Source organism: Lipomyces japonicus (assembly GCF_038497905.1).
Source record: "Lipomyces japonicus strain CBS 7319 unplaced genomic scaffold V1514scaffold_1, whole genome shotgun sequence".
Classification (NCBI taxonomy): domain Eukaryota; kingdom Fungi; phylum Ascomycota; class Lipomycetes; order Lipomycetales; family Lipomycetaceae; genus Lipomyces; species Lipomyces japonicus.
Window position 1 is genome coordinate 335553 of NW_027117813.1, and position 27431 is coordinate 362983.

Sequence of the window (27431 nt, forward strand, 5' to 3'; positions counted from 1 at the left end):
TCGGGGAAAAGAGTAATAATAATTAATCTATACGACTGTGAGCTAGGTGAATTACTTCTCGTCATCCTTAACGTCTTCATATCTGACAGGTATGCCATCTGAAGTTAGAAACCCTTCTCGTTTTCTCTGAGGTTCGCCTAGAATTTCTGTATTTGATGTTAGCGTGCCGCCTTAAGACCTTGATTATTAGCCGTAATACTAGCCTCGCTTGTATAGAATGTAGCTTGAGATAGCAAGCAATGGCAGCGACACAATAATAAGTCGATATCTGCAATAACGTTAGCAATCATAAAAACCAAATACATTAAATTTAATTCGAGTCTACCCTAAAGTCCTTGGATTGATTTTAAACGACGAAATTGTATTCCCGGCTGTTGGATCTGCTGCTGGCTTGACGGGGATCGCCGGCTTTGAAATTCTTGTAGGTCCTGTCGCCGAATTTTTTGACTGTGGACTTCGACTAGACATTATTGGATCGTATTATATAAAACCTCGTTAGAAAATCTCCAATTAAAGGATTTGCACAAATTAAGTCTTGTACCGAATCCGGTAATCGTCGGGATTCCGGGGGAAAACCGCGATTGCACTACAAGAACAGATCCGCAAACTAGAATTCGTGTGATTCAGCAACTACCATCATCACTTAAAAAAAACATTATAGTGTAGGAGATTGGGAATCAGGAAATGCCAAGGGATCAATTGATTAATACGTACTGTTGATGCTATATTTTTTTTTTAATTGATTTTTTTTTTTAAATTGAACAGCCAGAGAAAGAGCGTGTCACTGGCGGACACTATATTTACTATAGGTTACTGTAATCCGCCAAAATGGCGACAAATTTCAATACCGTGGCGGACAGAAATCATATGTATTTGCGTGACGCTAATGTTTGTTTTACTGAAGCGGAGCAAAGCCAAGACCAACAAAAGCTTCAGGCCTGCAAGCTTGCACATCTGCCCAATGAGATCCAACTGCAGATTTATTTCAACCTCGATGGGGAAAGCCTGATCAACTTAGAAAGCACATGCAAAAGGATTAGATATTTAATTGAACAAAGCGACGAACTATGGAAGCCACTGTGCCTGCCATTACTTGAACCTTCGTTGCCGCCAGGTGCGGAACTATCAGCTAATCCCTATTATTTATTTAAAGACATGTTCAAGGCATTGAGGGAGCATACATGGTTTACCCCCAGCGTGTGGCATGGTGATAAAGAGCTGATGGGTTCATTTTACGTATCACGGTACAATACTGAGAATGGTGCGATCGAAGCGCATGAGTTTTATTGCGTGCGAGATTTGGCAAATCTGCCACCTCGAATAGGATGGAGCAGGAATCCTTCCATATTAATTCAAGATTTTATTCCAAGACTTGAGAGATCAACCTTGCCGATATTACGGCTTAGTGCGCATGCATGTTATGATGAAAATAACGAAATTCAACAACCACCCAGTCCTCGAGGGTTAATCACAACATTTTTCCGAGCCGCGGCCATTTTGCCGGAGCGCATTTATCCTTCAATGAGTTTATGGCCACCGTTTCTTATTCCATCCAAGGATCGAGCTAGAAATACTAGCACGAGTGGGTTTAGAAATCATCTCAAGCGCATGCAGGATGCGTCACCAGATGTGTTTCGGTTGCGGAAATGGATCACGTTCTCTAATCGAGGTTTGTTGGGTATTAGCATGGGAGAAGTTGTTGAAACAATATCAAGATTACAAGATGATTTGTGGAAACGCAATCCAGAGTTTCCATATCGAGGTATTTGGGTTGGCGATTATTCGAGTCATGGAGGTGAGTTCATACTGTTTCACCAGCCAACAAAATATCGACTAGAAGCAATAAAACTGACAGGTAAGGACTATTGTTGAAGAAACGAGTTTTCTATATCTAACTTAAAAGGTGATCCAAACATTCCTCGTGGCGAATATAGCTTCACTGTGGACGACCTGTCACACACGGAGCGCATATGCACGGAGCGCGAATGGCCCGGTGCTAAAGTTGTAAACGCTCAAGGTCACACGGCACATTTGAATTTTACTAATAGTACATTTTCTGATACGCAATTAATTTTAATCTCGGAAAACAAGGTGGCTCATTACTGGATGAACATCTCTCGCATTAGTATTTTTAGGCGCGTCGACGTGGAGTCTTTAATTAGGGGCGGTACCGGTCTCTACGTGGAATAGCAAGTTTTATTTTTTTATTTTTTTTACGTCTGGAATAATAGTGTATTATTGTTTAGGTTACTTTGATTAAGGAGTCCAGGTTTTTTTATTTTTTTTTGTATTTGTATCTATTAGATAAAAATTACAATCTGCATTAAATAGCACAACACTATTGCTATCACAATATGTAGTCAAAAATGTACATAAAAAAGAAAATATAATATTTGCTGTTGCGCACATTATACTTCTCTCGAAATTTTCTATAACCAACCAAATTACCAACATTTTCAACCCAAGGTTTTAAATATTATATATCATCTATTGCCACTCCCACAATCCATATATTGACAAGGAAAAAAATGAGAGTGGCTGCTAATATCCCCGGAAAAAAAGTACTTTTTCCAAGATACTCTAATTCAAATCCTTGTTGTAACCAAAGTACTTGAGCTAATGTCCATAGTAACAGCGCACCAATTCCCAAAAACTTGTTTTTCAGCATGGAAGAATTTGGAAGATAAAATGGCAGTAATACAAGATACCACATAAAGTATTGGCTAGTACAAACCTTGTTAAATGTGACGAAAACAAAAGTTTGCACGAACAGGGTCTTTGCAAGATCTTTTTTGGCCAACATAAATGGGAAAAAAATGCCTGAGATAAATAGTTGAGGAATGAACGCTAGCGAAGGATATGGTGACTTATGCTCCACGCTTGGTGACGATGTCATATACAGCAGGATGTTATATGGTGAAAAATTATGTCGATGGTCGGAACGAGATAAATGATGAAGATATGTGTGCAAAAGAAATGGGTGTCCATAACTGACCAACATAAGTTAATTGTGCGTTAATCAAAATATAAAGTCAGTAAGCACTTACACAAAATACATTAATGCGGTGAAAATGGTAAATGATGCCACGCTTGCCAAAGCAAACTTAACTCTGTCTTTATTAACCCATTTTAAAAATCCATTTCCCAAAAGCTTGGGACTATCATCCAAAGCCCATAATATAGAGGGAATATAAATGATTGGGTAAATTTTAAAATGAACTGCAAATCCAGTAAGGAATCCAGACAGGACAACTTTTTTTTCATAAAATGCCCATAGCAATGCAATAACCATGGCACCTAACAGACCCTCCGAACTGCCGCGAGTGCTGATTGTCGCAACCATGGGATTCAATAACCAAACCGAGGAAAATTTTAACGCACTCTCGGTCGAGAGGCCACGTAAATGAAATATTCTCAGCATTAACCATCCAGCAATCAAGTCACCCAGAGCAAAAAGTAGTTTCCCAAACCAAAAATAAATTGTGGTCGGAAGGAGGAACCATGCCAAAATAGGAGTATAACGATATGTTGCACGGTCGTACGGCGTGCCTCCCAAAGCGGTGAACTTGGCCGCGTCCGTAAACACAAAGTAGTCAATGTCTGTAAATCTGATTTCTGCATTCGCATCTTGATAAACACCGTAAAAAAAGAACACTACTCTTATCAGCGTGGCTGACACTAGTAGTGATGTGGTTGTAAGTTTCATATTATAGAATGACAAGAATCGATGTGCATATGGAATAATGAATCTTTTTTTTTAAAAAAGCAATTGTACGACTACTTAGTGTTCGGTCCACAGCAAATCAAAATGTACAATAGTATAATATGATTGTAAGCTTATTCTTAGTTCAAAATCAATGACCGTCCGTTGGCAAAAACTATGATGCTATCAACTTATTTTGACATTCAGCTTTCTTGCCCGTTTGCCCAATAGCAAAAAACCTCAAGCCACGCTCAAACCCAATAATAATCGTAACGGGTGGCTCCTACGCCCAACTTTTATAGAGCACAGGCTTTTACTGAATCACCGAACCAGAGCCCGTATACCAATTCCTATATGTCAGTGCCCAATTGCAAGAATTGATTGTAAAATTCAAATTGCGGGAACTCCAGCTTGCGTGTTTAGACATTGGATTGTAGAACTCTATATAATATAGGTCCGGGTAATCAACAATTAAGTGCGTTGTCGTGGCAATAAATGTATACAAAATGCGTTGCTTTTCCCAGTTTTTTTCCAACTTACTATTGATATAAAAGCAAGCAAGTCCATTACAAGTTAGATCATTAAAGCTGTTGCTACAATTATGATGGCGAAGGATTTGGCGAAACCTAAAAAACAGGTGAAGATCGCTCTGCCAAGTTCATCTGTTAAGACTCCGCCGTCGACACCGTCAGTACGAAACCAAGAGAGAAACAAAGAAAATGATGAAAGAACAAGTCCCAAAAAACTATTTTTAGTATCAACTCCATCTTCCAGAAAAAATGTTATACATCATGTTTCATTTTCAGAATTTCGGAAGCCTGAAGCTGTCATGTCTTCTTCGCCTATAAGATCAACAGCAATCCCGCAACCGACAGATTCGCGATCAATGCTACGGGTTAAAGCTCAGAGAGATCCAGGCATTGCGCTTTTAAATTTAGAAAGAAAGTCAAAGTTGAACGGATTTGCCGGTGCGTCTCCGACCAAATCTGTATTGGGTAAGGCCCAAAGAATAAGCCAGGCACTAAGGCCCCAAGAGAGTAATAGAAACTTAGGGATTGAAACCGAGTCTCCGTCTAGAAATCACTCGCCAGTTAGGATTACGCATATGCCAGCTTTAGGTTCCAAATCTCGCTTATCACCAAAACTTGTCGCCAGTCACTCTCCGACCCGCCGTGAACAGGCGGTAGGCTTGAAGTCCCCGGCTCGACGGCTGGTTTGCCTGGGAAAATCAACCACATCAAGGTCACCGAACCCAGGCTTGACAGTCACTTTAAACGGATCTCCTGTATCAAGCGTAATAAAAAAGAGTTCTGACTTGAAATTACTGTCACACATCTCCTTACCGCCACCTAAAATGGCCTCACTTTCAGTCCCTGGCACAAACATGCCAACAGGAGAACATAAAAGGCTTCGTACACCAGAGAAAGTTTTTATATCACGAAAAGCGATTGAGAAGGTACTTGAAAACGAGGTTGATACAGAGCCAGAGCTTACGGAAAGTGATTTATACATGACAACGCCATCCAAACCCATAGAAGGCCGGCGCAAATCACCAAGACAACATTCACAGAAAATAAATCAGAAAAACGTTAAACTAAACGATGATGAAGGAACTTTATCAGAACTTTTATGTATTGAATCATATAACTCTCAAGCAAATAAAATAAAAAAAAAATTGCTGGCTGAACGTCGCACTCCGTCAACAAGCATAAATGAACCTGCGAATGATTCGATGCCTCATAAAACTGATGAAACGGACAGTTTAGTTCCTTTGATATCTCAAATAGGGCAACAGGTTGACTTAAATTTGGAACACAATGGAGTACCCGTTCAGCCATTATCTGAAGTGATTGCTTATCTTGACATTAGAACCAGAGTAGGAGATGACGCTTCAGCATCGTTTTATGCTATTCTTTGCAAGCTTGGTGCAACAGTAGTGAAGCAAATTTCCAAAAACGTAACTCATGTTGTATACAAACAAGGCAGCTCAAAAACACTTCAATTAGCAAGAGATATTAACGCTGCTTGTGTCGGTGTTAGTTGGGTTGTTGAGTAAGTTTATTGGTGCTGAATAAATCAAAAACATGCTAACTGGTGTAGGTGTGGAAATAGAAAAAAACATGTCGATGAAGAACATTATCTTGTGGAAGAGACAGACTTGCCAGCGTATATGGGGCATAGACGACGGAAGTCGCTTGAACCTAAAGTCTTTAAACAACAGCAAGCGTTAGAACCGGTAACTCCTTCAAAGTCTACAGATACAGCTACCTTAGATATTGAGGATGACGAAATTCGGCTTAAACGTGAATCAGCGAAGTTTTTAGAAAGCACAATTTTGAAGCTCAAATTACCAACCGCTAAGATCGAGGATGTGCGTAGGAAGAGTAAACTTCATGCTCCTACTATAAGCAGCCCGTTATCAAAAAGGAGCTGGAAGCCTGAAGAGCATGACGCCAATAATGTGGATATATGATTTTTTTTTTTTCAACGTTCAGGTTTTAGGAGTAAGTCTTGTGGGAATGGAGGTGGGAGGAACATGGTCAATGGTGGCGTTAATTATTTTTTTCTTTTAATTCGTGAAACTGGTTCCATATAATTATAGTAATTGGAGAGAGTAACATTATAGAAATATACAACGAACAAAACGGGAAACAAAAAACAAAACAATACAATACAATACACTACGCGCCATCACACGCCAAGTTAGACCCCGAAAATTAAAAAGGAATAACAAAAAACCCACAGATGAATCAATTAATCAATTTAACACATTAAACACCACATGAAAAAGGTAGCAGTGCAGATACTGCGAAATGAATTAGCCTACTTTGGTACTAAACAAAACAGTTCGATTTAACGCTTTCGGGTAAAGTATGGAGACGTATTCATGAGAGCCACGCTAGTGTCCAGAACCCATTCACCGACATCTAGATACTTATTCACGGCATTTCTGAAATCACTTGATTCGATAGACTCCGTCTTGAGCCTGCAAAATGTAGGGTCAGCATCAGATCAATACTCACAAAACACAAATGTAGGAATACACACACTAAACCAGTAGATCGCTTGACACCAGCCAAAACAGCTGAAACAAGTAATAGATCTACTGAAATATGAAACAATCGTCCAAGAACCTGCTACGACTTAGCAAACGTTCACGTAAAACCTGTGATCATGACGTGACGCTCTCACCATTGTAATATGTGCGTCCAATATCAGAAAAAAATAACTCGCCGCTGACAAATTCTGTTATTCAATACGTAACCTAGCTGACTGTAGCGAGAATTACAAGTTTAAAATATTCGATAACGGTGTCGTCAAGACGTGATGGAAAAAGGAGGAGAATGAGGAAATATTAAATGTTAAGCGGTCAGGTTAGGTGTTCTCGCGCAGTCAGTCCCCAGGGCCCAACCCAAACCGAACAACGTGTTCAAGTCCACAACCCGTCCAACAACCCGAATCAATTAGCTCACACTTTTGACCTACACATATTGAACATCATGCTGTTACGAAGCCTGCTTATTGCTGTCAGTACTGCATTGATTATTCCTGCTGCATCTGCGTGGAATTTGGTCGACGGTTCTCTCTCCATCGTTGACCAGCGGTCAGGGGTACTCGAAAGCGGATCGTAAGTACTCAAGAATATCAGCCCTGACGATTGCTAACGATAAACTAGATTTACACAGTCTCGACCGTTGAATACTCAATTGTCTTTATTACTGGGTACCGTTGCTCGTATCAAATTTTCAACCAGAAGCGAAGCTGTAGAGGCTGTCAACCATAAGCCTCATCAAGCATATGTGATCGTGAAAGACTCTTCGACAGGACTTGAAACGGCATTCCCCGCTGAAGTCCGTGACAATGGCAGAGGAAAACTTGATATTGTAAGTTTTCTTTATTTATTTTTGGGTTTTTTTTAAGATAGTCATTAACATCTCCTCGAAAGGAATATAAAACCATACCACTTGCCCTTCTTGGTCAGAACAAGACTCTTGATCTGCAACTTGTGATTGCTTCTTTTGGAAACGAGGCTTCGATTAAGATATCAATTGGATCTATTTTACCACAGTTTAATGACGTGGCAGTTCAATCTTCAATCAGATATGGACCACGTCCCGAAATCATTCACCAGTTTAAGCCAGACCCCAGCTTCATTTCCAAACCTATAGCTATTTTTTTCAGCGCACTCATAATTGGAGCCGGTTTTGTGGTTCTTGGTCTTTGGGCCTATATTGGTATCAAACCGTCCGAGATTGGCAATGCGGTTTCAAACGCTCCAATCGGATATATTGGATTCTTTGGCTCAATTATTGCAATCGAAATTGCATTTTTTAACTATTATCTCGGTTCCACGATTTTTAAGCTTATTGGACAAATCAGTATTATTGCGCCGATCGCTTTCTTTACCGGCAGTCGTGCATTAAGAGAAGTGAGAGAGCGTCGTCTGAAGGGTCAGTGGTAGAGGTCTAGTGGCGAATTGTATAATAGTCACAAAGTAGACAAAAAAAATAGATTTTTTTTAAATAGAGTGTAGGGCATGAAGTTAGACTTGGTCGATATAAAGTAGCTGGCATCATGATTTAAGATCTTAAGCAATGCGTCTTAAAACTCGGACTAGCGATTCCACATGAAAACTTGTAGCAGGAATTTTGACAGCTTTATCATTTATATACGCAATCATACGTACTTTAACTTTTTAAATTATTTATTGTCTAGAACCAGTTTTTTTGTTAAAAAGTCATTTCAATCTAACAACTGAAAGGAGCTCAGATTAGCCGTCTCCGCAGCTCTTTGCAATCTACAGATCTATTTGGCATATTTTTCATTTTTGCTTGGCAGGTGATTATATCGACGACTTGGTGCAAGATATGGAAGAAAATGCAGTAAAAATGAATGGGTAAAGTCTGTCGGTGATTATGTTCGTTCTAAAAACGTGTGATTGTCGGCACCAATATATGTTTTTATTTCTACCCGTGCGTTTTATTGAATTTTTAAGTTCTTTAAGATAAAAGTAACAAGAATATTTAAGATTATTGTTCCAGCATGCCAGATTTGCGAGAGATGACACATCGATCAAGTATTATCCAAAGTAACATACACATTAAATAAATCCAAAAAAAAAACAACATAAAAAAATTTGACAATTAGTTCGATTATTACCGCTGCGACGTCAACAAACATGATTTCAATGCTCGTCTAATATCTAATATTCATTATAAGATATGTGGATTATGAAATTTGACAAACCCTTATTCAAAAATAGCAAGTTAGTTTACAACTCATCGCGGACTGTGGCTGCAGTTCCAACAACAGCTTCGGCCGATGTTTTGATTGCTTTACTTGCAAAGTGACCTTCCCAGATTGACTTAAACGCAAGATCGAATCTAGCTCCAAAATACCAAGCCACACCAAACATAATACTTGAGGTAAATAACATAGTAAATCCAAACAATGCCAAAACAATAAAAGTATCTTTAGTCAATGGCTCGTCTGGCACGGTTGGCTTGTTGACTGGCTCTTCCTTCGTGACTTGATTCTCTGACCTAGGCGACGGGAAGATATTCTCAATAAATTGGTCAACCTTCGCACAAGCAATACTAATGCGCATGTAATTAGGATCATCTGGCTTGTTTCTTTGTGCAATCTTGTGCGTGTACTCCTGGAAAACGTCATAAGTTGACCTAATGCTTGTAGATCTTAGCATGAGCTGGGAATTTGATCAGTAAGCGAAAACCAAAATTGTTAAAAAAAAAAGGTACATACAGAACAGGCAGTTCCTTTCCTCAACTTGACATGACCAGTCAAAACCTTCTTGTTCTGAAACACTAGTTCAAGAGTGGCGACCGCCATGACTTGAGGAATAGCGCAGAAGTTAAATACAGACTGCTCCTTAATCCCCGCAAGATAATAAAGACAGTCTGGAATATGTTCAATGGCATTTGCCACAAGTTCTGATAAACAATATAAACCAGCCTGTTCATTCTCTGGCTTCACAAAATCCTCCATCGTGCTTGCATAGTTGCTCCAAATTTCCTTTGGCCAGAATTTCCTTGTATCGAGCAAATCCTCATGATAATCTCTAATTATATTGGTTTTTTGAAGAAACAGGCCCATGGATTCGTGCAGATGAGGAGCTTCCAAAAGTCTAGGATCGGCAGCTTTTCCAGCGACAGCCAACCGCGTTAATCCCTCGCCAACAATACCAGCAACATAGTGGCAGTACAAGTCGTATTCTTTCACTGTGTTAACACCTTTCTTATTAAAGTCATCATCTTCGCAATACGAGGCCATTCCTTTTCCCATTTCCTTTGTGATATCAGTGATAATCTCCTTATAAATAGGTTTGAGAAGAGAGAATTCATAAATAATCTTGTCGAACTCCTCCAACACCACTCTATCCTTCTCCTTGCCTAATAAAAGTAATTAGTACTAAGATTGCTGGCGATGAAATTTATGATACGAACTGTCATGGAATGTCCACCCCTCTTCAGTCAACTTTAAATAGAATGCTCTTAGCAATGGCAATTTTTTGGTATTGTGTATTGTCATATCATCCTCTATAGTATCAAGAGCACGTAAAATCAAATAAAACAACATAACCTATCAGGTGTTCGGTTAATATCTCTCATTTTAAAAGTCGAACGACAAGCTATTACATACCGCTTCTCTCAATTCTGGAGACAATTCTTGAATAACGGCGGCAAAACTTCGAGAAGTGTAGCCTAAAAGCTCATAACATCTTTTAAGATTATCTGTTTCTTTGGAGATGTCTCTGGGATAAACCGGTTCGTGCCAGACGGCCCTGAAGTTCGCAACAACGTTAGTTTGAAAATATTAGACTAAGCACCGCCGGACCTACCATTGAATAACCGACCGAAGCTCCGATGGATGAGCAATTAACTGTAAATACTTTGACATATTAATAGCCTAATAAAAACAGTGATCAAATTGTATGCAATGCACAAATTGAGTAAGTTAATGGATTTTTATAAACACGGCTGACTTATATATATGTACTTCCAAATATATAAGGCTTCGACCAGCGCCAACGACGCGCACAGCGAATACGAAGTGTACAGCGAATACGAAGTGTACAAACCCCTCTTTTGCGAGGCCACGGTCAACACAATCTGGGGCAGAAAATCCGTAAGGTCAACAGGGTCTACGGACAGTATGTCAAGGGAAAACGATGGGTCATTCAAAAATTAAACCTGCAAATATTTATTATTCTCTTAGCTGAAATAATGCTGTAATATGATGCGTTGGATATAAAAGGACAACTTCCGCAAGTCTCAGGCGAAGCACTTATACGGCATTTGTCCTCACGACGAAAAAAATAAAACACCTTTCAACAAGGCTATAAACAAATTGGAACGCTTTACGAAGCTGTACAAGATCGCACCATGTGGTAGAATAACAATTGACTTAGCCAATATGGATGCTGCTGTAACCAGCGTACTTCGTGCAATATGTAAATTGGCAAATGCCGAATACGATTTCGGAAATGTCGTGTGGCAAGTTCCGGGGTCTCATGCAATGTATATACATATGTAGTGTAGTAATGTACTCATAAACGGATGATGTTATACTGATGTTTATAAAACTTTTTTTTTACACGCCGAATATTAATACTTTAGGCGCGAAATTGTACCCAAGTGCAGGGATGGAAAGTAGTTTGTGAAGTTTGTTGAAACGTATTACACAGAGGATATTAAATATACCTTCTTAGAGTTTCATCCTCATGGGCAACAAGACCTGGGCAGGTTTTGAATGAGCCTGTCCTCCTAATCAAAATCATGATGGTTGTATTGGTGAGTTATTTAATCAGCTTATAAAATATAAAACATGTCAAGCTACAGAATATTAGTAAATTACGGGTTTGCCAGATTGCACGATGTTTTTTTGGCATGTTTTGGGAATGTCACGTAAGCGAGACAATCCAAGAAGCATTAACAATTGTATAGTCATATCTCAGATTTTTTAACATAGTAATTTTTTGAACGTACGATTCATAAAAACTGGTTTAGTCGATGACTTTCTAGAGTTAAGAAAGTATAGTGCTCAACCAACCTGCCAAGTATTCAAGCAAAAGCAAAAGCAATCTTTCAACAAATCACAAAGAATATTTAAAAGAATTGTCAGTAAGTTATTAAGAAGCTTAATAATGGCATGAAAATCCGGAGTTTCCGTATAATCAATGCTGTATACCTGGATGCTCAGATGAGGGAATACGCTTTTTCACATTTTGCCTTTCAAGTAAATCATAAGTACTTAAATCTCTTCTTTGATCTACAGAAAACACTTTTAAAAATTAAATTAAAAAATTGGCTGGCTGGTTCCCCATTAAATCAAATTTTTGAAAGTGTAAGTCTTCAAACTTATGACCGCCTTGGCAAGCAACTCTGTCTTGAAGTCGATCAACTGGAAACGATAATGATTTTTTGCAATTACAAACCATCAGATAAAGATGACCTGAGTGATGATGAACATTATCGAAAGTATGGTGAACTTATGAAAAATGACGATGGCTCAAGACTGTGGTATATCTTCCATGCCGGAAAGAGAGGATAGTGAAAACAATGAGAATTATTAAGAGCCCATTTCATTTCAAAATGTGAGCTCTAACTTTGCTTCAGTATGAAACTATTACACTTTTTAGATCATTCTAGAAGTCCTATTAACACAGGTACACTATATGTTGTCATAAAAATCATCTTTTATCGTTGTTGCTTATTTTATTGAAGTAAATCATATGGGTATCCACGCCGGAGCATATCGGACATCAATATCAAGCTTTGTGTGAAAGATTTCAATAAACTAAAGCAATAGAGGTTAGTGACGATATTTGAATGCTAATGATACTATTCGTACCTCTATATCGCTATCCTCTTTCCCAGCTGCAAATTGACCATATTCGTCGAATACACTGGCCAGACTCCACCTGATTGCGTTAACATTCAAACTAAACAAATTTTGACGTTTCTATAACTTACTTCTGAAGCAATTTCCTAATGGCGCCAACTAACACACCTACTCTATGTTTGCCTTTGTTTGAATGCATCAGCATTGGATAATTTCGAGAGTCTATAAAAGGGTTAGTAAATATTTCTTTGCTAGTTAAAATAAAATAATATAAAAAAAAAATACAATTCACACACCACAAACGACTTTCAATGCTGCAGTAATTGCTTCCGGATCATTTTCTATAAATGGTAGCTTGCAACTTTCCATTTTAAAATGAAAAATTTTTACATTATGTTTCACTGCCCAATTCAAGTTACTCTGCCGTAATTCTTGTTCTCCAAGGTATCTAAAACTCTGTCAGCGATAAACAAGAGAGGAAGAAAAAAACGTTCAATAAAAACATACATGATGGTTTTTAACTTTAGTTTTTCAAGAAAAGGAAAGTTGATAGGCAACGGATGTCCGCTTCTGTATACTCCTGAAGCAACCATGGCAAAATTCAGTGGTGGCACCATTAATTTTGTTTCTGGTCTATCGAAAAAATTGGCGGTCGAATGCATTGATGACGACATCCTGCTGCTCGATATGCGGGAAAAATCTGTTCGACTCGCATCACTGTGAGATCGAGTTTCAGGCTGTTGCACGATACTAAAATCTCGAGGATCCCTCCAGTTGCCTGGTTCTCCGCCTTTAGTGGCAGATCCCGGGAATGGGTAGCCATTAACGGTGTTGTACGACTGAACCACGCCCTCTCTAAAAGGCATAACCGAACTTGATGGTGTTGACGGCGGTGAAGGTATCCTTTTTAATGAGGACTCGTCACGTGTTTTCTCATCAAACGCTTCGTCAATATGTCTTAACGGAGGAGGCGACAGAGGTGATGAGCCTAAAAGTAACTCAGATTCGATCTGCTTCCGATTGATTTCCTTTTCCAGATCAGTTATCAGTTCGGCTTCTCCAGGACGGTTTAACCGAACTTCAAGCACTTTAGAGTATTGCTTGGATAAATCATTTTCTTCAGCCATTCCTTTGGCCAAAAAAGCACTATTTTATATCCTTAAAATGTGAACAAACATGTAACGATCTATACTTTGGTCTGTATTTGCACGCCTGACTTGGATATATGCAATGAATTTTTAGAGTTTCAATAAGCTTTGTCAGTGTCACGTGACTGCTGACTTTCTGATTTGGATCGTTTGCCTGTCGCTTGACTATATGATTGTCTGATTACAGTGATTAGTCTCAGAAGAATAAGTATGTTATTCACATTAACTTACTGCTTATTGCTGATTGACATGAACGAAACAAGCATGAACTATACTATTATGGGTGAAAAAGTCGGCAAGCAAGTTGGCCGGGTACGCTCAGCACGGCCCGTGGAGTTAATACCACTTTAGCGATAGGGCTGTGCGGTTCGTAAATATTGCGCACTCCCACAGCAGCACTCCGACGTCTCCGGCATAAACCCAATCTTGTCATCCTTGGACAATATATATTCAGTTCATAGTAAAATTAACTCAATCTAACCCACAGCAGCTAGCTCTACGCTATGGCTATCACAAAGCGTGCAGGCCGTAGAGCACAGCAAGGCGCACAGCAACAGGCTGCCCAGCCTGCAAAACGAGGCGTCAAGAAGGCTGTGTTCGATACTACCAAACGCAAGGAAGTTGGAGTTTCTGATCTCACGCTTTTATCAAAAGTGTCTGAAGATGCAATTAATGACAATTTGAAAAAAAGATTCGAGAATGGCTTAATTTACGTACGTTATCTTGCTGATGTATAACCTGGAATTGTCTGCTAACGATATTTCATTTAGACTTACATTGGGCATGTGGTATGTTGGCCTCATCAATTGCTCGAGAAATTGAATTTTGGTTGATCAATTTTAGCTCATTTCTGTGAACCCTTTTCGAGATCTTGGTATTTATACTGATGCGATCTTGGAATCTTACAAGGGTAAGAATCGATTGGAGGTATGTGTTGTGTTTCGTTATTGACCTCGCTTTCTACTTTCTATCATGACTAACGGAAACGGGGAATTTTTAAAAGGTTCCGCCTCATGTGTTTGCAATTGCAGAAGCTTCATACTATCAAATGAAATCGTACGGTGAAAATCAATGTGTAATTATTAGGTAAGAACTTGAATTCAATCATTCAAACGAATAGGAGGCTAACCAAAAATCACGCAGTGGCGAATCAGGTGCTGGCAAAACCGAGGCTGCGAAGCGCATCATGCAATATATCGCATCTGTTTCTGGAAGCTCGTCATCGTCAATTCAAAAGATCAAAGACATGGTTCTCGCTACTAATCCACTTCTCGAATCATTTGGCTGTGCCAAGACATTGAGAAACAACAACTCATCTCGCCATGGCAAGTATCTTGAGATTCAGTTCAATAAAATTGGCGAACCTGTGGGTGCGAAAATTACAAACTACTTGCTTGAAAAAAATCGGGTTGTTGGGCAAATCCAGAACGAGCGTAATTTCCACATTTTTTATCAGTTCACGAAAGGAGCAAGTCAGAAACATCGGGAACAGTTTGGCATACAACCACCGGAGTCATATATTTACACTTCAGCATCTAAATGTACATCAGTTCAAGGCATTGATGACGTGCAAGAATTTAAAGACACGTTGACAGCTATGGAAGTTATTGGATTACACGAGGCCGAAAAGGATGAAATTTTTAAGATTCTTGCCGGAATTCTTTGGCTGGGAAATATTGACTTTGTTGAAAACGAAGAAGGCAATTCAAAAATTCGTGATCCGTCCGTGACAAACTTTGCAGGCTACCTGTTGGGTATTGATGCAGCTTCTGTCGAAAAAGCATTGACTATTCGCATTATGGAGACTTCAAGGGGAGGCCGGCGAGGCTCGGTTTACGAAGTCCCATTGAACATCACTCAGGCGCGCGCGGTTCGTGACGCGCTTGCCAAGGGCATATACTCAAACCTGTTTGATTGGATTGTCGAGAGAGTCAACACCTCACTGCGGACTCAGGGACAGGTTGAGCGAACGATTGGCATTCTTGACATTTACGGGTTTGAAATTTTTGAAAACAATTCGTTTGAACAAATTTGTATTAATTATGTGAATGAAAAGTTGCAACAAATATTTATTCAACTTACGCTCAAGACTGAGCAGGACGAGTATGTGCGTGAACAAATCAAATGGTCGCCAATTAATTATTTCAACAACAAGGTTGTATGTGACTTGATTGAGGAAAAAAGGCCACCAGGAGTGTTCGCGGCTTTGAACGACGCATGCGCGACCGCGCACGCGGATTCGAATGCTGCCGATCAATCATTTGTTCAGCGGCTTTCTTTGGTGGCTTCGAATCCTCATTTTGAACAACGGCAGGGCAAATTTGTTATTAAGCATTATGCCGGCGATGTCACTTACCGAATTGATGGCATGACTGACAAGAATAAAGATCAGATGCTGAAGGACTTGTTGGACATGGTTGCGACTTCGAGCAACAAATTTTTGACCACGTTATTCCCCGAGCATGTCGATCATGATTCCAAGCGCCGGCCGCCGACCGCCAGTGACAAGATTAAGAAATCAGCCAACGAGCTTGTTGACACGTTAATGAGTTCGCAACCTTCGTACATTCGTACCATCAAGCCTAATCAGAACAGGTCACCGACTGAATATGACGACAAGGCTGTTTTGCATCAGATTAAGTATTTGGGATTACAGGAGAACGTGAGAATCAGGCGTGCCGGATTTGCTTACCGACAAACATTTGAAAAATTTGCTGAACGATTTTATTTACTTTCTCCCAAGACTTCGTATGCGGGTGATTACATTTGGCAAGGAGACGCTAGATCTGCTGTGTTGCAAATTTTAAAGGACACGTCCATCCCAACTGAGGAATATCAATTGGGAGTTACGAAAGCGTTTATTAAAACACCCGAGACCCTGTTTGCGCTTGAACACATGCGCGATAGGTATTGGCATAACATGGCGGTTCGCATCCAGCGAGCATGGCGAAACTACTTGAGATATAGAACCGAATGCGCGATCAGGATTCAACGTGCATGGAGACGGGTTAATGGTACTAATCAATACGTGCAAACTCGGGATTATGGTCATCAAGTCTTGGCCGGTCGCAAGGAACGCCGGCGCATGTCGCTGCTTGGATCGAGACGGTTTATGGCAGATTACATTGGCGTGGGTAACTCTGGCGGGCAGGGAGAGTTCATCAGGAACGGGGCCAACATTTCATCAAAAGAACTTGTACATTTCTCGTGTCGGGGTGAGCAATTAGTAGCCAAGCTTGGTCGCACGTCCGTGCGGTTGCCTCGCGTGATTGTGTTGACATCCAAAGCGTTGTATATTATTGTCGAATCTGTTGTTAACCGGCAACTGGTTATTCAAACCGAGCGAACCATTGGATTGAACCAGATTCAATATGTTGGCCTTTCAAATTTGCGAGATGACTGGTTCGCAATCGGGACCGGTTCGTCACAGGAACCTGACCCGTTATTGTGGTGCCTATTAAAGGTTGAATTGGTAACCAGGCTTAAGCTGGTCTTGCCAAACTTGTCAGTGCGCGTGGCAGGCACGATTGAATATAACAAAAAGCCAAACAAAAAAGCGGTGGTCAAGTTTCAAAAGGATCCATCCGTGCTTCGCGACGACGTATACAAGAGCAGCGTCGTGCGCGTGCCGCCGGGCGAACCGGCAAGCAGTGTTTCCAAGCCGAACCCGAAGCGCAAAAACACGAAACCGGCCAGGCCGGTCACGCAGGGCAAGTTGCTTCGCAAAGGTGGAGGCAACGCACCTGAAGGTTATTCGTTGTCGGCTTCAAATGCTGCTACTGTTTCTGCACCAGCCAGTGTTACTACATCTAAGCTCACGACTGCTGGTCATGCGAGTACGAAAGGCCGCGCGCCGCCGCCTGCGCCGCCTGCGAACGGGGCAACCAACGGGCACCACTACGCTGGCAATGCAGCCACGCAGCAACAACAATCACAAACTCCATCTGCAGCGGCAGTGTCGGCCGCAGTCGCTGCCACGGCTCATGCAGCTGGAACAGCCAAGCCAACCAGCAATCCGGCAGCGGCAAAACCAAGACCGGTGCCAGGCCGACCGGTTGCTGCCAAGCCCGTTCCTGCCAGGCCACAGCAAGCGCAACAACAACAACAACAAAAACAACAACAAAAACAACAACAAAAACAAGCCGCTGCGGTCGTGAGTCCGGTTCCAGCCGCAAAAGCAGCACCACCGCCGCCACCGCCGCCACCTGTTGCTGTTGTTGTCCCGACCGAGCCACAGTATAAGGCATTGTACGATTTCGAAGCTCAGGGCTCGAATCAGTTGTCCATCCGCAGGGATGAGATCGTGCTTGTTGTTAGTAAAGAGGGCAACGGTTGGTGGCTGGCCAAGAAGCCTGGATCGACAGTGGAAGGTTGGACGCCGGCGACGTATTTGGAAGAAGTCAAGCTCAGCAATAACGTGCCACCACCACCACCGCCGCCACCATCGGTAACGACGACAACGACTACGACGAATGGAGTTGGCGTGCAACCACAAGAACAACAGGCTGATCAAGTGCAAGCTGCGAATCAGAATTTTAATTTGGGATTGGCAGATGCGTTAAAAGCTCGTCATAATCGGATGAGATCGCGGAATGATGAAAGCGACGACGATGATGATGATTGGTAATATACGAGGCGCGATTCATAATTCGGTCATGGGATGTTTTATCGATATATAGATACATTTATTAGTTTTTTTTCTTTTTTTATTATATTTCTATTTTGTTTTATTCTGTGAGTGTATGTTTTTATTATTGTTATTTTGTTTTACATTTTTTTAAAAAAAAATAGTACATGCCGTATGATACAAAGAGTAGTAGTAATATATATATGGAGCAAAAACAGTCCCAAAAAACAAAACAAATACCTCCGGAGATTTCCAATATTTTTTTTTTTTTTTTTTCCATTTTTTTTGAAAAAAAATTTTCAATCTATAAATCAAATTCAAAACTTGTAGGAAAAAAACTTTCATGTTCTAGTGATGCGATTTCCCATTGCGCCGCCATTTTCTCAATTTTAAAGATTAATTTACTATTATTTTGTTAGCTCTTTTTTTTTTTTTTTGAGGAACTAAAAAAGAAGGACAAGAAAAAATGTAAGCACGTAAAAGAAAACACTTACTCAATTGATCCAAGCGCGCTTGCTCTCGTGCTTTTGCCATGTGATTCAACGAACCCATTCCCGCTATTGCCACCATTGTGATGACGATTTTCCGTTCGATACATTGAATCATCAACAACGTGCGTGCGCAAGTGATCTTGTATCAGTGCCAAAGCTGTTCCCGCGGTTGCGTTCGGTACCGTAAATTCTCCGCATGCGTTGCATGTCCACGACCGATCAAACTCGTTGCTGGATCGAATCACCGGCAAGCGCAGCACGCGGACGGGTGTGGGCCCCAAGCCGGGCAACAACACGGGCCAGCCATCCGAATCCTTGGCAGCGATGGTCTTGCCACTACTGATCGTCGGACTTATCGTCAACGGTGGCGTGGTTGAGGCTTGCCAGGCACCGTTTGCCGAGATCGAGCTCGGCGCTGGGTGTCGCCTGGTCTGGGCTGCCGTCTCGGCTCGCAGGAAAATCTTGACTTGGTCTCGCATGTCCGACCACGCGGCCGTAACCGGGTCTGCTGGTTCCACGTCCTGCACTTGCCTAAGCATGAACTCGCACGCGTCCGCAAACATGCCAGATGCCGGGTCCATGTCAGTCACTGCAGGCGCGTGTTGCGCATCACCTATGGTCAAGGTCTTTGCGGCATCAGTGGAAACGGCTACCGTACTTGCACCGTTTAGAGAGAGGCTCCTGGTGCGCTTAAGAGAGCTATTGTGACCATGCTGTATTGCTGTTGGTATTACCTGAGAGAGAGTGCGCTTTAAAGGACTAACAATTTGGTTCGCATTTGATGATGATAATAACGATGATGATGATGATTGTAATGGTGAGGACAATGTGAGTTTTGGGTCCGGCGTGGATGACAACGCGGTCAAGGTTTTGATCGCGGTCGGCATTGAAACCAAACTTGCAGGCACACGGGATGAAGAGGTCTGGCTGGCATTAGTTGAAACTTCACCTGATGGCTTTAATTTTTCCGCCATCGCGGCCGGTTGCGGTGCAGAGACAGAATTGACCGAAGAACCGGCGTTCCTGGTTGTCTTTTTCTTGCTAAATATCGAACTTACTGGCTCCTGAGAACTCGCAGAAGCAATACTAGCAGCGGCATCCGCAACCGGAGTTGGGTTGATTTTCTGTGTTCGCGCCAATTCCGTGTTGGCAAGCAAGGAAAAGGCTTGGCTTGCTAATAAAACATTGTATGGTTGACTTGGCTGTGGTGTTTTCCTTGTTGACAGTTCCTTTGGTATTAGTGATGGCATACATGCTAAATATGGTGATGGATTCAATTTTTCTTGTTGTGCCTCATCATCCCGTGATGTGTGTGCATCTGGTATAAATGCCGCTTTAGCTTGTACCACTTCGTTTAATTGAGATTTCTTTTTCAATTGTTCGACCTCTTTTACAAGTACGCTTTCTTTTGCTTGGCGTGATTCCACAGCCGGTCGTAATACATCCTTGGCCAATGCAACCTTTGCTAATTGGGGGTTCGCTTTCATTGGTGAGAGAGCTCTTGGTCTCGGCGGTCCGACCCTTGCCGATAAGACCTGTTTAGATTGTGATGAGGCCTTAGGTAATAAAACACCATTTTCATTCTGCTGTTTTTGTTTCTCTTGGGTCTCTTGTGGTGGTGGTGATATTGCATTTAATTGTGGCACAGGGTTTAATGATAGCGTTCGAATTTTTTCCAATAAAACCGGCTTGAGTTGCTGTACAAGCTTTGGTGATGAAGTGGATTTTGTTGACGGTACTTTTTTTAGTGGCGCCTTCTTTGGAGTTGATATGTCTCTCAATTGCGAGACCCCTACTGGCGCTGATACTTCTTTTGCAGAAACTTTTCTAATTGGCGTACTCGCAATTTTTGATGCCTTTTTTTGTTTCGAGACCCTCGTTGGTGACAGAATAAGCTCTTTTTGTTGCTTTTGTTTTAGTGATTGTTGCGGTGATGGTTTAAAACTTTCTTTTTGTTGTGAAACTTCATTTGCAGGTAAGATTTCATTTAAAGATGACACGTCCTTTGATTGTGAGTCAGGTATAACATGTGATATCACAGCCGGATTTGGCTTTGCTTGTGATAAAGTTGGCTTGGGTAATGCAATTCCGTTTCTTGGAGTCGCATTTTTTAATTGACTCGATGGTGCCGGTTTTGAAGGCGGTAATGATGTGCCTTCTAGTGACTGCGAACGTGCGCTCGGTTGAACCAGATCCGGTTTTGCTTGTAAGAATAGTGGTGATGATTTTGATGATGATGAAGACGGCACAAGTGGTACAGGAGATGCTGATAATTTTCTTGATTCCTCATATTTTTTTAATTCTTCTCGCCGCAATTTATTCTTTTCATTTTGCAATGCAATTAGTTGTAAATCCTTTCGATTCTCAAGTAACGCCTTGTAAAATTTTAAACTTGTGTTCAACCTCGGATCACGTTCGGCGTCAATAAAGTTAATCGTTTCGCTGATGATACTACCACCACCAATGCCGCCACTGATGGCAGAAGTTGGCTTTGCAGTGTTTGCACGATAGTCGCGATACTTGCCCGTTTTTGTAATTGGTTGGTAGGGATCAGAGGTTTTGAGTTGATTGTCAGCTGTCTTTGATTTAAATGAATCTTCATTCACGTCCGGTTCGGTAACTTGAATTGTAGGAGATTTAACCACAATGCCAATAAAATGCGCCTGGTTTGCATTAGTTGTACCAGAGACTGATGGAGATTTTGGTGATGATGATAATGGTGGTGGCGGTGGTGGTGTTGTAGGAGAAGTGGAATTTCCAGGCACTTCCTGGTGTCTTGAACTTGCCAAAGTTGTTGTCTTTGGACTTGGTAAATTAGTAGCACTTAATGGTAAATTTTGACTGTGTGTACCGGCTTTTGTTGACTGTGGTCGAGACAAAGACGATGACGATGACGATGACGGGGACGAGGGTATTTTAGGTGGTTGTTTTGATGCTGGAGAAGGCAAAGATGATGTGCGCTGTTCGATATCGAATGGGTGATTAACTAAATTGCCGGATGAAAGACGCTGCCGCTTAGAAGCTGATGAAGGTGAAGCTGGTTCATCAATCGGTCGCTTAGATCCGTGCACTTTCGGAATTGTTCGTCCCGGTGGACCTCCTGCCGCTACCACTACCACCGGTGCCATTGCCGGCGGTGGTGCTGTTGTTGTTGTTGATGATGATGGTGATATTGATGATGATGACGGTGGCGGTGGTAATGGTGGTGGTGGCGGGGGTGGCGGCAGTGCCGATGATGACAATGGCGGTGGAGACGATTCAGCTGCTTGCTTTCTCTCGTACACAAAAGCACGAATTATTTCATCACCAGCAGTGCACCGTTCGTGCGGAAGAATCTTGGAAGAAACAAAATGAAAATCAATAACGATGCTGGCATGCGGCCTGCCAATGTTGAACTCGTAAACCTCATCTTGATTGTCATCTTCTAGAAATTTGCGAATACTAATGAACGAAGATTTAAACCGACGATACAGGTACGCAGTCAGGGAAGACGTAAGCCATGCGTGGCGTTCGCGCACAACGCATGCGGTCAGGAAATCGCTGAACATGTCCATGGATTTGAGGTTCTGCAAGTACCTGGCAGAGGCGCTGACAAATAAATCTTCAGCATTTTCCTTTGACGACGGTCCTTCTTGATAAAATGATGCTAGTTATAACTGTTAGTAAGATAAATAAATAAAAAAAAGGAGAACCAAGCGGGACGTACCCCAGACGAGAGATGCTTTGGTGATGCGAGACCACAACGGCTTGTACACGAGATGAGGGTTAATGCAGACGTATGCGGCCCTTGCGCCAACAATGTACACGTTAAGAAAGCCGTGCCCACGCATGGTGACTTCAATAGTGGCGGATCTGAAGTTGAGAACTCGAATGGCGAGGTTTTTGCGACGCACGCCTGGCACAAACACTGTAAGTCGTTCGAGTGGTTAGACAAAAAAAAAACTACAACAGCAAGTAAAAAGACCAACAGTCATCAGTGTCGTCAGGATCGTTTGCGACAATGCCCTCGATGCTAAAGTTAAAGCCGGGCGAGTTTGGCGTGATGGACGTGAAATCAGCAATCACGCCGTGCGAGTTGTAAAACACGACGGACTTGAGCACGATGAACTTGCACCGAGACGATGCCGCAACCTTATGAGGCCTAAGAGCGGCGGTCTCGTGCACGGCGTGTTCATATACCGGGCGTTGCTCGGGTTCGACCATATGGCTGTGGTTGTTGGAGGGGTCCAGAGGCGAGCAACAACGAGTAGCGACGGCATATTTTGACTTTTGCGATGGAGGAGTATGTAAGCATGGCGGCCCGTTTTTACACAGAGTACATCATGGACATATATATATATATTTTCTAGCATAGTTCATTATTTATTACGTTCTATCATTAATCATTAAATCGTTTAATCAGGATATTGCTTGGCAGACTCGCCAGCCTCGAGTTCGTCGAGCGAATCGTAGTAATCATGCTGGTCAAGCGAGTCCTTCACGCCATTGGAAGACGACAGCGACGATGCCGGAGCCGGGAAAGGAACGTTGCAAGTGTCTGTACCCAAGTGGGGAAAGTACTTGCGGTATGAGTACCAGGCAATTAATGAACCAAGCACGCCGCCAAACAAAATGTCGGTAACGTGATGGCGGTAATCCTCAATGCGGGAAATGCCAATCAAACTGGCGCCAACGAGCGGCAGCAGGGCCAGCATGGTGCGAAACAGCTCCTTGCCGGGGCGGAACACCTTGAGTTGACCGGCAGTCCAGGCAGAAAGCCAACCCAGACCTGCAAACGCGTTGGAAGAATGGCCCGACGGCGTGGACCGAAAGCCATCGTTGAGAACTTGCAAGCTCGGGTTCGTGCACACCTCGACGCCGACCAGGCCGGTCAAGGGCGTGCCAGGCCTGGGCATGCAGCGAGCAATAAAGTCTGGTCTCAGACGGCCGATCGAGTTCTTAAAAATCTCAGTCACAAACTCGGTGAGAATGAGAGACAAGGCCAGCGACAACAGTGACACGTTGAGGACGTGAATCCAGTTCGTGCGAGCATCGCCCCTGCTGCTGCTGCTGCTGCTGCGGCGGCGTCGGCGATGCAAAAACGGTGTGAAAAGAACAACAATACCGGTTGAGATCACGGTCGAGTAGATGACGCCGTTGATGGACGTGACCCGCTCGGTCGTGGCGTACGGGTGCTGGATGGACTCGTCGTCGAGCGAAAACAGGCGGTAAAAAGGAGACATCTTGGTCAGCACGATGAAGCCGGGCAAGAGAAACGCAATGAAGATCCAATCCAGGACATAGACGCTGTGAAGCGAGGCGGACCAGCGCTCGAAAAAGGAAAGAACGGCTGCCATCGTCGTCGTCGTCGTCGTCGTCGTCGTCGGTGTCGGTGTCGGTGTCGGTGTCGATGTCTGTCGTGAAGAGAAGATGGTGATGTTTTTAAAGCAAACGATGAGCAGCGCTGCAATCACCACGTGCTCGTTACCCGGCCCGGCATTCTTTGCAGCGGCCCGGGCACGTGCTTCGGCTACGACTAAGCCCGCCCATATGCATTATGTCAGCGGGCGCCAGCAACAATCAAATGAATCAACCAACCAACCAACCAACCAATCAACCAGCCAACCAACCAGCCAGCCATTGCTCGTACTCAAACACGACCCGTGATTTGTCTTGCCGGTATACGCTACGTTTGCCCTGGGTTTTCAACTGCGTGAGACGTGAACGTATAGCTCATGGACAACCAGGCCTCCGCGTTCGCCCCGCCGCCGGCACCACTGATCCGTGATGCTGCGGCAGGCCTGTTGTCACCGCCATCGCCGCCACCCGTGCCTACCCAGTACCGGTCCCTGGGTGCGACTTGGGGTGCTGACGACTCACTGCCATCCCTGGCCGCACTTGGCATTCCTCATCTTGGCCAGCAGCAACAGGAGGGCCAAGACCAGGACGCACTGTCTTTGAGCGATACGCCTGCACTGCTCGGCCTGCTCGTCCGCAGCCTGCTTGTCAAATATCTGGAATTACTCGGTGCCATGTCTAGATCGCCGGAGCAGTTCCCCCAATTGGTCGACCACTTGCGGTTCATTCTCATCAATCTGCACCACACCCTCAACCGATTCCGGCCTCACCAGGCTCGCGAATCGCTTATTCTCTGCATGGAGGACCAACTCGACCGCAAGAGGGCCGAAATCGCTACCGCAAAAGCTGCATGCGACCGCATGCACCGTACATTGCTGCATTCTTTAAGTTCTGCTGGTACTGACAGCTTCGACGTTGACCACCATCCAACAGGTAACGACAACAATGATAATGACCAGGAAAATAACAGTGATATTGATAACATACACCGTGTCAGGGACTCGTTAGCGTGGAGTGCCATTTTGTAATATAATACTTATTCATATCCATTGTACATATAAATATATAATTAATTTACATAACTAGCTTTTTACTTTTTACACTCTTTTATCGCATCTTCCCTTCCTCGTCGTAATCTCGGTCTGCGGCTCGCTCTATTGTTTACTTCCCCCCATTCCAGCTCATCGCCATGGCCTCTGAAGACGACCTTGCCATATCTTCCTATTACATATCCAGTAAGTGTACTGAATCGTCCATGTGATTGTTTGCTGATATCTGGTTAGTTACCGACCATTTGCCTAGTGACGTCTGCCGTTCATTGAACCTCATAAAAAACCTTTCCGGCACTACATATCCACGTATGTGTTGCTTCTAATTATTATCTGCTGTTTTTTTTTTAAAAAAATTTGGTTCCAGTTCCTCGTTCATTTACTGTTCTTGCCGATGCTTTTCCGGCAGACCAAGGCGTGACCAATAGCAACAACAATAACGATGCCGCGTTAGTCACTCGCATAAGCCATCCAGAAGCACTCGCAGTCGCAACCCGTCTGCTGCAACAAGTATTCACCATCCTTTGTCGCCGCTCATTATCTTTTCCTTCTTCACGCTAAATCATGCTTATTTTAAAATTAGATTAAATTTCATAAGGCAAAACTTGCCGCCGAAATCGCCCGGTTAGAAGCATCTGTGCCGGCATCACCCGAGGACTCACTTATTACGCCCACACCTGAGCCGGCAGACCACTACAATAACCTCAGGCAACAGCCTGCTGGACTTAATCCTCGATCACGGCCACGGCCACGGCGGTTACTCACACCCACCCATTCATCACCTCCTCTTCTCAGGCGATCAACCAGACTAGAGATTCAGCAGCCTTCTCCTCCTCCTCCTTCTCCTCCTCTTCCTCCTCTTCCTCCTCCTCCTCCTCCTGCCGCACGTTCGCCGACTCCTCCTCCAAGGCAACTACGAAAATCTACGCGTCAATCACAGACCAATCCGGAAACCTACTGCATTTGTAACGACGAGGCACATGGGCAAATGATTGCCTGTGACAATCCTGATTGTTCTATCGAATGGTATCATCTTGATTGTCTCAACATGAAAAGACCACCAAAAGGTAAATGGCTTTGTCCTCAATGCTCACATAACCGCAAACGTAAACGATAATGCATTAAAATTTGTATTCACATAAATACTCATATATATATATATATATCGGTAAATCAACCTTCTAATCTGATTCCGAACCTACATTCCAGTTAGCAACTCACACTTGCCGTAGTACCCCAGTAGACACACCTTCAACTGCTTCACCTTCATCATCTTCCTGCGATGGTCCTAATAAAAGCGCAAGCTCGGCGCCTTGAAGCATTTTTTTTAATTCCTGATTCGACGGCGGCACCAAATCAATTGGCTTGTCCTTTCTCTTATTCCGTATTCTCGGATCTGCTCCTGCATCCAACAACATGTCCACTTCAATCACCGCCATCATCCACCTGTCAATTCCACCAAATAAAAATATAGAAATAAACAAAATGTTGCATCGTCACTACTTACCAATTGCAACTGCATGCTCCGGTTCTTCCTCGCCATAAATCACTGCGTTATGCAGCGGCGTGTTGCCTTCAAGTCTGTTTACAGGGTCTACTTCGACTCCTTCCAGATCGAGTAGTATATCCAAGGCCTCATCTAAACAATCAATCAGCAACCCGCCGTATCTCGCACACCCAGAACAGCAACACTTACACGATCCATTCAACGCAGCAACATGTAAAGCCGTGTTTCCTAGCGCATCAACCGACGTATTAACCAACTCCGGCGCGCCTGCATTCGGGCCTTTTTGCCCGTTGCTGCCGTTACCATCGGTTCCCAACACTTCCTGAAGCAGGTCGACGTTGTTCCGTCGCGATGCCTCAATTAATAATTCTGAAGGCTTCGCGCCATCCTCAGTAGCTCCTGATTCTTGTCCTGAAACAGGAGTAGATGGCACGGTCGATGCCGGCGTTGATTTTTTGGATCGAGATGTGGTAGTGAACATGCCGGAGATGCCGCGACTTAGATCGTCAACTAATGATGCCAGCTTAATGACTGTTTACACTCGAAGATAAAAAAATAAAAAAAATACTTTAAATTATATTAAAACGTAAGTTGCAGAATACAAGGTACTATCAAATATCTTGTAAATTGCTATATATAGTATTTCGTTGTCAAAGATGGAGTTTGTAAATATGTTTTGGCAACTTGGGGATACGTATATGCTAACC

General features: G+C 42.9%; 14 protein-coding genes across 14 annotated transcripts; 6 read left to right on the forward strand and 8 right to left on the reverse strand.

The window, feature by feature from the left end:
- Positions 1–51: 51 nt before the first annotated feature.
- On the reverse strand, positions 52–468 carry V1514DRAFT_317245 (uncharacterized protein; the record flags this gene model as incomplete). The annotated part of the gene is made up of 3 exons (XM_066925831.1): positions 52–146; positions 204–268; positions 326–468. 3 exons carry the CDS (start codon positions 466–468, stop codon positions 52–54), a joined length of 303 nt encoding a protein of 100 aa, XP_066786173.1.
- V1514DRAFT_323463 (uncharacterized protein) lies at positions 399–2336 on the forward strand. Its single transcript, XM_066926246.1, has 2 exons — positions 399–1855; positions 1904–2336. Exons 1-2 carry the CDS (start codon positions 829–831, stop codon positions 2188–2190), a joined length of 1314 nt encoding a protein of 437 aa, XP_066786174.1. The 5' UTR covers positions 399–828; the 3' UTR covers positions 2191–2336.
- On the reverse strand, positions 2267–4108 carry V1514DRAFT_323464 (PIG-M-domain-containing protein). Its single transcript, XM_066926247.1, has 2 exons — positions 3048–4108; positions 2267–2990 (listed from the first exon to the last, which is right to left on the reverse strand). Exons 1-2 carry the CDS (start codon positions 3704–3706, stop codon positions 2477–2479), a joined length of 1173 nt encoding a protein of 390 aa, XP_066786175.1. The 5' UTR covers positions 3707–4108; the 3' UTR covers positions 2267–2476.
- A 144-nt stretch (positions 4109–4252) lies between these two features.
- Positions 4253–6376, forward strand: V1514DRAFT_323465 (uncharacterized protein). The gene is made up of 2 exons (XM_066926248.1): positions 4253–5755; positions 5804–6376. Exons 1-2 carry the CDS (start codon positions 4305–4307, stop codon positions 6174–6176), a joined length of 1824 nt encoding a protein of 607 aa, XP_066786176.1. The 5' UTR covers positions 4253–4304; the 3' UTR covers positions 6177–6376.
- On the reverse strand, positions 6248–7032 carry V1514DRAFT_323467 (uncharacterized protein). The gene is made up of 3 exons (XM_066926249.1): positions 6896–7032; positions 6752–6837; positions 6248–6689 (listed from the first exon to the last, which is right to left on the reverse strand). The coding sequence occupies exons 1-3, from the start codon at positions 6896–6898 to the stop codon at positions 6557–6559; spliced, it is 222 nt and encodes a 73-aa protein (XP_066786177.1). The 5' UTR covers positions 6899–7032; the 3' UTR covers positions 6248–6556.
- Positions 7033–7203: 171 nt separating this feature from the next.
- On the forward strand, positions 7204–8165 carry V1514DRAFT_345614 (uncharacterized protein; the record flags this gene model as incomplete). Its single annotated transcript, XM_066929236.1, has 3 exons — positions 7204–7331; positions 7380–7587; positions 7650–8165. 3 exons carry the CDS (start codon positions 7204–7206, stop codon positions 8163–8165), a joined length of 852 nt encoding a protein of 283 aa, XP_066786178.1.
- A 421-nt stretch (positions 8166–8586) lies between these two features.
- Positions 8587–10692, reverse strand: V1514DRAFT_287517 (isoprenoid synthase domain-containing protein). The gene is made up of 5 exons (XM_066925223.1): positions 10563–10692; positions 10364–10505; positions 10168–10303; positions 9467–10113; positions 8587–9410 (listed from the first exon to the last, which is right to left on the reverse strand). The coding sequence occupies exons 1-5, from the start codon at positions 10619–10621 to the stop codon at positions 8976–8978; spliced, it is 1419 nt and encodes a 472-aa protein (XP_066786179.1). The 5' UTR covers positions 10622–10692; the 3' UTR covers positions 8587–8975.
- Positions 10693–12451: 1759 nt separating this feature from the next.
- Positions 12452–13239, reverse strand: V1514DRAFT_345616 (protein-tyrosine phosphatase; the record flags this gene model as incomplete). The annotated part of the gene is made up of 5 exons (XM_066929237.1): positions 12452–12520; positions 12575–12644; positions 12697–12787; positions 12862–13013; positions 13073–13239. 5 exons carry the CDS (start codon positions 13237–13239, stop codon positions 12452–12454), a joined length of 549 nt encoding a protein of 182 aa, XP_066786180.1.
- Positions 13240–14115: 876 nt separating this feature from the next.
- V1514DRAFT_323475 (P-loop containing nucleoside triphosphate hydrolase protein) lies at positions 14116–18513 on the forward strand. The gene is made up of 5 exons (XM_066926250.1): positions 14116–14426; positions 14484–14501; positions 14557–14640; positions 14717–14799; positions 14857–18513. The coding sequence occupies exons 1-5, from the start codon at positions 14217–14219 to the stop codon at positions 18338–18340; spliced, it is 3879 nt and encodes a 1292-aa protein (XP_066786181.1). The 5' UTR covers positions 14116–14216; the 3' UTR covers positions 18341–18513.
- Positions 18420–23054, reverse strand: V1514DRAFT_349580 (uncharacterized protein). The gene is made up of 4 exons (XM_066929375.1): positions 22800–23054; positions 22538–22738; positions 18835–22477; positions 18420–18744 (listed from the first exon to the last, which is right to left on the reverse strand). The coding sequence occupies exons 1-4, from the start codon at positions 23032–23034 to the stop codon at positions 18645–18647; spliced, it is 4179 nt and encodes a 1392-aa protein (XP_066786182.1). The 5' UTR covers positions 23035–23054; the 3' UTR covers positions 18420–18644.
- Positions 23055–23225: 171 nt separating this feature from the next.
- Positions 23226–24053, reverse strand: V1514DRAFT_274089 (phosphatidic acid phosphatase type 2/haloperoxidase; the record flags this gene model as incomplete). Its single annotated transcript, XM_066924842.1, has 1 exon — positions 23226–24053. The coding sequence occupies one exon, from the start codon at positions 24051–24053 to the stop codon at positions 23226–23228; it is 828 nt and encodes a 275-aa protein (XP_066786183.1).
- Positions 24054–24420: 367 nt separating this feature from the next.
- On the forward strand, positions 24421–25254 carry V1514DRAFT_323482 (MED7 protein-domain-containing protein). Its single transcript, XM_066926251.1, has one exon. The coding sequence runs from the start codon at positions 24546–24548 to the stop codon at positions 25194–25196; it is 651 nt and encodes a 216-aa protein (XP_066786184.1). The 5' UTR covers positions 24421–24545; the 3' UTR covers positions 25197–25254.
- A 40-nt stretch (positions 25255–25294) lies between these two features.
- Positions 25295–26392, forward strand: V1514DRAFT_323486 (uncharacterized protein). Its single transcript, XM_066926252.1, has 4 exons — positions 25295–25403; positions 25452–25526; positions 25585–25727; positions 25801–26392. Exons 1-4 carry the CDS (start codon positions 25358–25360, stop codon positions 26332–26334), a joined length of 798 nt encoding a protein of 265 aa, XP_066786185.1. The 5' UTR covers positions 25295–25357; the 3' UTR covers positions 26335–26392.
- A 99-nt stretch (positions 26393–26491) lies between these two features.
- V1514DRAFT_265836 (ankyrin repeat-containing domain protein) lies at positions 26492–27115 on the reverse strand (the record flags this gene model as incomplete). The annotated part of the gene is made up of 3 exons (XM_066924798.1): positions 26492–26640; positions 26725–26856; positions 26914–27115. Coding segments are annotated over 3 exons (483 nt in total), but the record flags the coding sequence as incomplete, so codon positions are not given.
- Positions 27116–27431: the final 316 nt, after the last annotated feature.

Coding starts and splice junctions, on each gene's coding strand:
- V1514DRAFT_287517 (XM_066925223.1), bottom strand. CDS start 10,621: ATGTCAAAGTATTTACAGTTAATTGCTCATCCATCGGAGCTTCGGTCG. Junction 10,506..10,562: donor CTTCGGTCGGTTATTCAATG/GTAGGTCCGGCG, acceptor TGCGAACTTCAG/GGCCGTCTGGCACGAACCGG. Junction 10,304..10,363: donor CTCCAGAATTGAGAGAAGCG/GTATGTAATAGC, acceptor AACACCTGATAG/GTTATGTTGTTTTATTTGAT.
- V1514DRAFT_323475 (XM_066926250.1), top strand. CDS start 14,217: ATGGCTATCACAAAGCGTGCAGGCCGTAGAGCACAGCAAGGCGCACAG. Junction 14,641..14,716: donor AGGGTAAGAATCGATTGGAG/GTATGTGTTGTG, acceptor AATTTTTAAAAG/GTTCCGCCTCATGTGTTTGC. Junction 14,800..14,856: donor AATCAATGTGTAATTATTAG/GTAAGAACTTGA, acceptor AAAATCACGCAG/TGGCGAATCAGGTGCTGGCA.
- V1514DRAFT_323486 (XM_066926252.1), top strand. CDS start 25,358: ATGGCCTCTGAAGACGACCTTGCCATATCTTCCTATTACATATCCA. Junction 25,527..25,584: donor TTCCGGCACTACATATCCAC/GTATGTGTTGCT, acceptor ATTTGGTTCCAG/TTCCTCGTTCATTTACTGTT. Junction 25,728..25,800: donor CAACCCGTCTGCTGCAACAA/GTATTCACCATC, acceptor TTTTAAAATTAG/ATTAAATTTCATAAGGCAAA.
- V1514DRAFT_323467 (XM_066926249.1), bottom strand. Junction 6,690..6,751: donor AAGCGATCTACTGGTTTAGT/GTGTGTATTCCT, acceptor TACATTTTGCAG/GCTCAAGACGGAGTCTATCG.
- V1514DRAFT_349580 (XM_066929375.1), bottom strand. CDS start 23,034: ATGGTCGAACCCGAGCAACGCCCGGTATATGAACACGCCGTGCACGAG. Junction 22,478..22,537: donor CAAAGCATCTCTCGTCTGGG/GTACGTCCCGCT, acceptor AGTTATAACTAG/CATCATTTTATCAAGAAGGA. Junction 18,745..18,834: donor AGCGCGCTTGGATCAATTGA/GTAAGTGTTTTC, acceptor ACAAAATAATAG/TAAATTAATCTTTAAAATTG.
- V1514DRAFT_323463 (XM_066926246.1), top strand. CDS start 829: ATGGCGACAAATTTCAATACCGTGGCGGACAGAAATCATATGTATTTG. Junction 1,856..1,903: donor AGAAGCAATAAAACTGACAG/GTAAGGACTATT, acceptor CTAACTTAAAAG/GTGATCCAAACATTCCTCGT.
- V1514DRAFT_323464 (XM_066926247.1), bottom strand. CDS start 3,706: ATGAAACTTACAACCACATCACTACTAGTGTCAGCCACGCTGATAAGA. Junction 2,991..3,047: donor ACCGCATTAATGTATTTTGT/GTAAGTGCTTAC, acceptor TATGTTGGTCAG/TTATGGACACCCATTTCTTT.
- V1514DRAFT_323465 (XM_066926248.1), top strand. CDS start 4,305: ATGATGGCGAAGGATTTGGCGAAACCTAAAAAACAGGTGAAGATCGCT. Junction 5,756..5,803: donor GGTGTTAGTTGGGTTGTTGA/GTAAGTTTATTG, acceptor TAACTGGTGTAG/GTGTGGAAATAGAAAAAAAC.
- V1514DRAFT_323482 (XM_066926251.1), top strand. CDS start 24,546: ATGGACAACCAGGCCTCCGCGTTCGCCCCGCCGCCGGCACCACTGATC.